At 42.4% G+C, this 8,814-nt stretch overlaps 1 protein-coding gene across 1 annotated transcript in view; it reads right to left on the bottom strand.

Moving 5' to 3' along the window:
* Positions 1 to 4,011: 4,011 nt before the first annotated feature.
* The window catches only part of LOC307149149 (adhesion G protein-coupled receptor E1-like), a 65,149-nt gene continuing 60,346 nt past the window's right edge, over positions 4,012 to 8,814 (bottom strand). The window contains exons 12-20 of the mRNA XM_079855266.1: positions 7,875 to 7,994; positions 6,222 to 6,403; positions 5,951 to 6,112; positions 5,674 to 5,880; positions 5,364 to 5,596; positions 5,077 to 5,143; positions 4,900 to 4,991; positions 4,662 to 4,824; positions 4,012 to 4,394 (exon numbers count right to left, since the gene is read on the bottom strand). Of these exons, the coding sequence (XP_079711392.1) occupies positions 4,335 to 4,394; positions 4,662 to 4,824; positions 4,900 to 4,991; positions 5,077 to 5,143; positions 5,364 to 5,596; positions 5,674 to 5,880; positions 5,951 to 6,112; positions 6,222 to 6,403; positions 7,875 to 7,994 (1,286 nt within the window). The 3' untranslated portion in view covers positions 4,012 to 4,334. The remainder of the gene's footprint in view (positions 4,395 to 4,661; positions 4,825 to 4,899; positions 4,992 to 5,076; positions 5,144 to 5,363; positions 5,597 to 5,673; positions 5,881 to 5,950; positions 6,113 to 6,221; positions 6,404 to 7,874; positions 7,995 to 8,814) is intronic.

The following is an 8,814-nucleotide window of genomic DNA, read 5'->3' as shown; positions in this document are numbered from 1 at the left end:
CGCGCACGTGCCGGGCCACCTGAATGTCGGTCCAGACAGACTGTCCAGGGACAACATTCCCCCGGGAGAATGGTCTCTGCACCCCCAGACAGTCCAGTTTCTCTGGCGCCTATTCGGCAGAGCGGAAGTCGACCTCTTTGCGTCGAAAGACAATGCTCAATGCCCGAAGTTTTATTCAAAGAGCGAGGACGCGCTGTCCCAGACATGGCCCAGCCTCCCGCTGTATGCTTTTCCTCCGATCTCCCTGTTGCCACAGGTCATTTCGAGGATCAGAGAAATGCACCACTCAGTGCTGCTTATAGCCCCGCGATGGGAAAACCAAACTTGGTACCCAGAGCTAGTGAGGCTGTCGCACTCACCCCCATGGCCGATCCCGGTGAGACAGGATCTCCTCTCCCAAGCCGGTGGATCGATCTGTCATCCCCATCCAGAGCGCTGGTCGCTGCATGCATGGGTGATCAACGGATACCCGTTGACCTGTCAGAAGGGGTCGTGAACACGATCACACAGTCGAGAGCCCCCTCCACGAGACAGCTCTACGCGTCTAAATGGTCGGTGTTTTCTAAATGGTGCGCTACTAAAAACTTGGATCCGCGCGCATGCGGGGTCCCGCGGGTGCTCTCCTTCTTACAAGAGCTGTTGGAAAAGGGCAGATCCCAGAGTATATGTGGCCGCTATTGCAGCGTTCGCTGAGACGACGCGCGGCCGGGCAATGGGAAGGAATGAGCTCATTATCCGCTTCCTCAGAGGAGCTAGACGGATGAATCCCCCGCGGCCCCCCTCGGTTCCCTCGTGGGATCTGTCCTTGGTCCTAGCGGCCCTAGAGGCTTTTCCCTTTGAACCGCTTGAATCCGCGGATCTAAAGTATCTGTCGCTTAAAACCGTTTTTCTGATAGCTCTGTCTTCAGTCAAACGAGTGGGTGATTTGCACGCGCTATCTGTTAGCCCTGCATGTCTTGAGTTCGGGCCGAATGACTCGAAAGTCATTCTCAGACCGAGACACGGTTACATCCCCAAAGCAATTGGAACCCCGTTTAGGGCACAAGTTATGTCCCTCTCGGCTCTGCCAGCATCCGACAGTGGGGACAGTGATAACCTCCTATGCCCTGTCCGGGCGCTGAGAGTTTACATCACGCGCTCCGCCGCTTTCAGGCGTTCAGAGCAGCTCTTTGTTTCCTTCGGCGGACGCACCAAGGGTCTCGCCGCCTCGAAGCAGAGCTTGTCCAGGTGGATAGTGGACGCGATAGCAGCAGCTTATGCCTCCAGACACCTGCAGTGCCCTCTGGGCATCAGAGCCCACTCCACTAGAGGCATGGCCTCGTCGTGGGCCTGGTCCAGCGGAATTTCTAATCACGGTATTTGTATGGCGGCGGGCTGGGCCTCCCCGTCAACATTCGTGAGGTTTTATAACCTGGAAGTTCCTGCCCTACAGGCAAAAATACTGTCAGCATAAGTGACATGTATGCTCTGCCCATTTCTCGTGTGCAGACTACGTTCATATGCTGGCGCTATTCTGGTACTATACTCAGGGTGAAGTGTTTGACTCAGACCGGCTGATCCGCTCTGTTTCCTACTTCCCGTTACGCACTGTTGTCGGTGCTGGCCCGCGCTGCTGGCCGCCCGTATTATTCTCTGTCGCGCGGGAATTTTTCCCTTCATGTGAGACCGACTATGTCGTTTTTCTCCTACCCTTATGAGTGCTTATGTACTGTATGGGCTCGCTCTGCCGGCCCTACTGTTTGTACTGTTATATGTTTATAGGCCGGCCGCGCCGCTCTATTTCATATGCTGCATGAAGTGCCTGTACTGCGCTGGCCCGTCTCTCCGACCGGCCACATTTCCCAGCAGAGTGTTTTCCCCGGTTTCCCTGGGATTCATGGGCTGGATGCTCGGCGCACACGGCGTTGACAAAGGGTTCCTGATGCGTAAGCTAACCTTACGCAATACGAGAGACCTCTCGTAAGAGAACGTACTCGGTTACTAATGTAACCTCGGTTCTCTCTAGAAGAGGGAACGAGTATTGTGTAACCTGCCGTGTCGCGCCACGAGCTTTTTGCGCTTCAGACTGCGAAAACCAGAATTTTAGCCTATGAGCGCTGAATATATACACGCTGGCCACACCCATTCTGACGGTTAGAAGGGTGTGGAGGGCGCGAAGCGCCCTCATTGGTTGCCGCATTCAGAGCGATCACCGATAGGCTTAAGCAGTTGCCGCCGAGCAGCCAATGAGCACGCTTATACAGCCTGCCTAGGTCTGTCGGCTGCTGCACTGCGTTGACAATGTATACAAAATTAAGGATAATTTTTTGGCTTCAGATCTCAAAGAAGGAAGACTTTCCCGATGCGTAAGCTAACCTTACGCAATACTCGTTCCCTCTTCTAGAGAGAACCGAGGTTACATTAGTAACCGAGTACGTTATGTGACATAATTGTTCTCCTGCTGTTATATATTGACCTCTTTCAGTGGTTGAAAAACACTAATTGGTCGATATTATGTATACTTTCGGTTGTACTGCAGTTGTACTGCATCTTTAAATAAAAAAGTAACAGATAATCGGTTCACGTGCACTTGAACTGAGGCGCTCAGCGATCTGTCACGTCACATTTACAAGCGCCAAATGTATTTTTGTCTGAATTTCGTAATAAAATTTACGGAATCTAAGAGCTGAGAATTAGTTTAATATTAAAAGTACCTCTTTGCTCTGCAATTTTTCTGTGCGTGAGAAAATGGATGTGTGGCGTGAGAGCGTGTGAAATGTGTCAATTGTGTGAGTCTCACGCTCAATGCGTGAGAGTTGGCAGCCCTGCAGCAAGAAACGTTGACAAATGTACTCTTCTAATCATTACACTGGGTATCGTTAATGCAACTTTTGATATAGGAACTCAAACTCCTAATATTTTACTATAAGCAATTATGGAGATATAAACATAATCGAAGCACTTACAGGATTTTCGTTCAGGATTTCACTCTTTGTGAGGTTTCGTTCTGCCGCGTTCAGCTACAGTAAAGAGCCTTTTATACATTGTTGTGTTTCTTTAGAAATAAACAATGGACAAATGGGGTCTTTAAACGCCTCAGATGTAAAGTTATTCGCTGTCAAAGTGACGCCAAAATGAATGGGAGTCAATGGAATGCTAACAGCAGGTGATGGCTTGTTAGCCAATGGATGCCCCCATAGAAGGTACGCTCTCCGGGTGCTGGATTACTCCTTTGTGTCTTTCACGGGGAAATGAAGGGTGCATTTGGCTGCGCTTTTGAATCAGGGCAGCCTTCGTCGCGCAGCGATGATGCAACCAGCCTTCGAGTACGGCCTTCGAAGGATGCAGAATTAAATTGGGACAGCCTTCATCGCGCCGCGGTGACACAATCGGCCTTCAAATGTGACCTTCGGACGATGCAGCCTTCGCATTGGGACAAAGCTATGAGTGCTGAAGAGTGATGACGAGGTGACGGCTTGCAGGTGCAGGTGATGGAGGAGTGTGTGCCGGTGAAGGAGGAGTGTGTGCAGGTGATGGAGGAGTGTGTGCCGGTGAAGGAGGAGTGTGTGCAGGGGATGGAGGAGGAGTGTGTGCAGGTGGTGAACAGGAATGATTCTGGGAAGTGTAGTGCTGAGGGAGACTGTGCCTGTGACTTTGACAATCATTTTGTTAAGATATTTTGTAACAAAAATGCATTTGAATAATACAGGAAAGCATGAATGTGACCTGAACAAAAAAGCAAAAATCTTTTGTGTTTTAAAACAAAAACTCAAGACACAGATTTACTTTGAATGAGACATTAGTTGCACATTAAATAATTTTTTTTATAGCTTAGTTTTTAAATTTATATCACAATACCAATAAATCCTCTGGCCCTCCCTCTTGAAAATACATTTATGACATATTTTGTACGAGAAAATTAAAGTTGTGTAGCCTACTGTAAAATCGGTCATTACAAAAAGAAACAGCTTTCTGACCTTCACAAACAAAAATATAATTCTGCAAGATTACCAAATTTATAACTTTACAACTCTGAATGTAAATTCATTTATTTCCCTTCACCATGCACACAAGAAACAGTTTTTAGTCAACATTTACTTGAAAATATTTCAGCTTAATTATTCTGAGGAATCTGTATAAAAATAATATTTTCACCCTCCACCAAAAACATCCTAAGACTATTTAATTTTTTTTTTAAAAAAACATTAACAGCTATAAAATAAGACACTCGTAACATGTTTTCTGTCATTCAAGTTGAATTATGAATTTAAAAATTACGAAACATTCACTATGTTATATAAAATACCCATATAATAATGGCACTTTTTATTTCCTGATCGTGATTGCTGTAGTCCTCAGTGTTGTTGTTTGACACAGCAAAGACATCTGAAGAACTTCCTGAACTGCTGTCTGACCTGGACAAGAATGAGACGAGAGGAGCTGAGTGACTTCATGACATCCATTTAACCTCTGAAACTCATCAACCACAGTGGAATTTCCTTATAATAAACACGTAAGAAAACATGTTTAAAGAGACTAGATTTGAATTTTCAGAAGTAAATATAGATACTTTACTTTTATATACTGTCTCTGAAGAGAGTGAAACGGTTTTCCTATGGAGTGTGATGATAAAATGGCTGAAATAATTACGGAGGACAAAAATGATTTTAAACATGTCTGACCTCATTATTGAGGACACAATAGACCAGGAAGATGAAGGTTCCCTGCTGGGAGTTCAAGATCAGGAAGAGGATCTCCAGCTCCTTCCTGCCATTAGTGAAGAAACCCAGAATCCAGGAGCAACCAAGAATCACAAACTGAGCCAGTGTTTTAAATACCATAATCCTGCAGAGAAAGAGTTAAAGTGTCTTTATTGACTATTTTTTTTGTATGGAGTGTTTGAATCTGAATGTTTGTTACTTGGTTTGTTTCATCTGTGAAACTTCAGCGTTCAGATTTTTGAGAGTTGAGTTCAGATTGATGATGATGTTGATGAAGAGAATCATGTTTAACTGAAAAGTAGAACAATAATAATTAATCACCTTGTTTTCCCTGTAATATAAATTAAAATCATGAGGAAAAAAGATATGTGCTTACTGCTAGTATGACACAAACAGGACCCAGAAAACTCCAGATAAAACCTTTATCCATTTTAATCCAGCAACTGTTTAGAGGAAACATAATATAAAAACTGAATGAATTTGGCAAAAATACTGTCTGGTGTTGACTTTTTTTTTGTCTTTTTAATCTTGTATGTGCTTTTACAGTGTGTGTAAGTTTTTTTATAGTTTTTTTATCAGATTAGAAATGTCTCAAAAGTCCCAAGCTGCATTATTTGCCTTTAATCAAATGAACTTAAAACAACAACAACAACAATAACTCACTGTTCGCTGCCGTATCCTTCAGGAAGCAGCCCGATAGACACGGCCACCACAACCAGAGCAACCGTATATCCAATCACACACAGGAATCCACTGCTAAGCACCTCCCTCTTTTTGGAGCTGATCTGTGATAGGTTCTTGACACAGATGAAGAGCAGCACAGCTTCAATGAACATCCACACAAAGCCGGAGAGAAAGAGGAAGTGCAGCACACCTGATATCACGGCACACAACTCCTGGAGATCATGAGAGACGGTTATGATGATTCTCAGTGAGACCGTGCTGAGCTGTAGGGCTCCTTCATCATTCTCACCTGATGAGGGCGTATGAGGCTCAGGAACTGTTGTGTGAGCAGGAACAGAAGGTGAGCCAACAGAAGACTCACACAGAGGTTGATTCGAGCCACATTATTCACTCCAGGACTCCACTGACAAAGGGCAAAGGTCAACAGGGCCAAACTGAAGAACACCAGCCCCACGATCACACACACCAAATTCAACAGGTCCAGCATTGAGTCGCTCTATGAAAACATGTTAGAGTACATGAGTGCCAAATCTGTGTTTCAATGCTCACTATAAATGTTCTCGTACCTCTGATGGGCGGCTGGTTTGCATGATGAGAGCGAATGTGGACAGATGAACACAGGAACACACAGTGTAGTTGCTGTTGGTCTTTAAAACAGAACAACCATCTACAATCCACTCGCTGATATTCCAGTACACACAGGACAGAGAACCGTTGGGGTCAAACTCCTGCAGAAAGAAGAAAGAACATGTAGAAAATATAACAACACTGAATATTAGATGTTTTCAGATGTTCATCAGTTCTCAGGTTGGACAAAAACACATTTCAGTCTCTCACTCTGATGTGTTTGAGGGTGAAGTTGACTGGTTTGGTGAGTTTAGTGTTGGTGGTTTTGGGAAGAGTAGCTGAGATCACAGTGGACATCATGGTTTTAATCGTGTCATTTGATGTGTTGAAGAAGTCTGGCTTCAGTAGATTCTCCATTGTGTTATAACTCATGAAAGCCACAGCAGCTGATCCTGTGTGACACAAACAGAAGCTTACATGTTTACAATACTAAAACAATAACAACAATCAAAAAAACAAAAACAAAAAAACATTTATAATAACCAAATGTGGCTTAGTGGTAACCCACATAGCAACATTGTGTCGGCCCAGATCCGGCCCACATTTGGCCCACATGCAGCTTGGAATTACGGCACTTGGGTGGGCCGCTCCTGTTTGCCAGATCTGGGCCACAAGCAGGCCATAGCAATGCCACATGTCAGCCAAGAGCAAAGAAATAAACCAGAACTGGACCTTATCTGAGCCACAAAGTCTGTGTATATTAAATATGGAGTCATCTCAGCCTTAATAAGCCTGTTAACAAGCAGAATCACTGAAAGAAAGAAGAGAACAGAAAAAGAGACGAGCAGAAACACAAGAACTACAACTGACTTCAGTCACAGCCTCAGATGAAATCAACTGAAGAGAAAAGAAGACATTAAATCTGTGAAGATCTCAGCAGAGGAGGATTAAACAACTCCACAAACAGCATTACCACCTTCACTTATTACTAACCAGACTGACTTTATTTCTGTCAGACGTCTACAGAAGTTTTATTGAGAATTAACAGAGGTTTAACTCTAATGTTTCATTTGAAGTCACCATAAGAGTGATTAGTGTGTCCATTAGTTGGGCTCTTAACTCTTATTATATATTTTGTCGGTTTTGGCCGCTGTGACAGTGTGTTTGTCAGACACATTTGCAGCAGCAAAGAAAGCTAAAGTGAAATAAGATCAGGTGATGATGGTTTTATAATCATCTAGGCCTGTCGCGATAGTCGATAAGTCAATTAATCGCACGATAAAAAAAAGAGCTCGATAATTTTTCCGGCCGCGATAATTCCATTTGCATGCTTGTTTGTTTTCCTCGTCTCTCTCTCTCTACCAAAGAGACTGGATGACCACTCTCGCCTGTTATGTCACTATTTATGCCTAATGTCTAAAGCCTAATGTTTAATATTTTTTGAAGTGCAATTTTGTTTACATCCATTTTATTTATTAACAGACATTTATTGTGTTAACAGACACTAAGAGTCCATTGCTTTTATTGTTTTTGGTTGTTTTGTTCATTTTTTTGGATATCTAAAATGTTTTCCGTTTTTAATGTTTAATATTCTTTAGAAATAAAAGTTTATAGATCGTTGAAAAGGTGTACCTGCATTATTATGCCATTATAATTATATTAAATGAAAATGGTCTCAGAACGACAATATTATCGTTTATCGCGATAATTTCTTGGACAATTTATCGTCCAGCAAAATTTGTTATCGTGACAGGCCTATAATCATCATGAAATAACCTTATTCACTGATGTCTTTTGAATCTAACAATTGTGTTGTACCATTAATATATTCACATCACAAACCCTGTGTTTCTGCAGAATGAGATCCAGGAATATTGATGATAACTCTAAGATGTTTCAAACCTACAGAAACATCTCACATACTTGTTTCATTGTTGTTCTTGGCGATCCCAATGAGATCGATGTCCACAGAAGAATTTGTTGTGTCAAGTTGAGGGATTTCATCTAAGGTGACCTGTGGTCCAACCATGAAGACTTCAACCTCTGATGAAAAACAAACAAGCAGTTATGTGATATATTAATTTATTTACAATTATTATCTTTTTATGAAAGTCCAATTCCATTGAATTTGCACAAAAGACAAACAAATAAAATAAATATTCACTATTGTTGGGTTTTCATCTCTAATGAACCCTTTAGGTTTACTTATATTTACATTTATTCAGTTAGCAGATTCAATTAATCACTATTAACTGTAATGTCATCTTGAGGTCAAATGTTAGATCTTACAGTACACTGTATAGTCAAGTACTGTACAAGTGATTTAGTTCCCAACTGGTTTAGCTTCCAAATGTCCAAAATGTCCTTAAAATCAAACATTTTTCATGGTTTTTCAGGATAAGTGTTTTTCAGGACACGACCTGTCCATCTGGAATCTGTCTACACAGTAAATTCCCCAGTGTTAAATCAACACTGCTCAGAGCACATATGGTCCCACTCTACATGGTGTTAAAGTAACACTGAAGCAGTGTTAAAGTTAATGAGACAATTAAGTGATTAATTGCGTGACGATTGAGCATTATTGAAGACACCTGATGATAACAAGCAGAATCACTGAAGGAGAAAATCACAAATTGTAAGCCACCGTTATGGTGATGGGTGTTTGCTTTAGTTGGGCTCTTGACCCTTACTGTATATTACTAACTTTAGACTTTGTTTGTCTGCTGTTATTAATTTATAGCAGTCAAATGAACAAAGAAAAAGTGTGATCTGATAGTGTTGGTTATGTTTTGACATAATCATGCTGTGATCCGAAAATTAAACTTATTGAGATAGTTTGGTTTACCTTGTTAGCAGGAGCTTT

The sequence above is a fragment of the Squalius cephalus genome (genome assembly GCF_949319135.1).
Source record: "Squalius cephalus genome assembly, chromosome: 2".
Classification (NCBI taxonomy): Eukaryota; Metazoa; Chordata; class Actinopteri; order Cypriniformes; family Leuciscidae; genus Squalius; species Squalius cephalus.
This window is presented reverse-complemented; position numbering and strand designations above follow the sequence as displayed.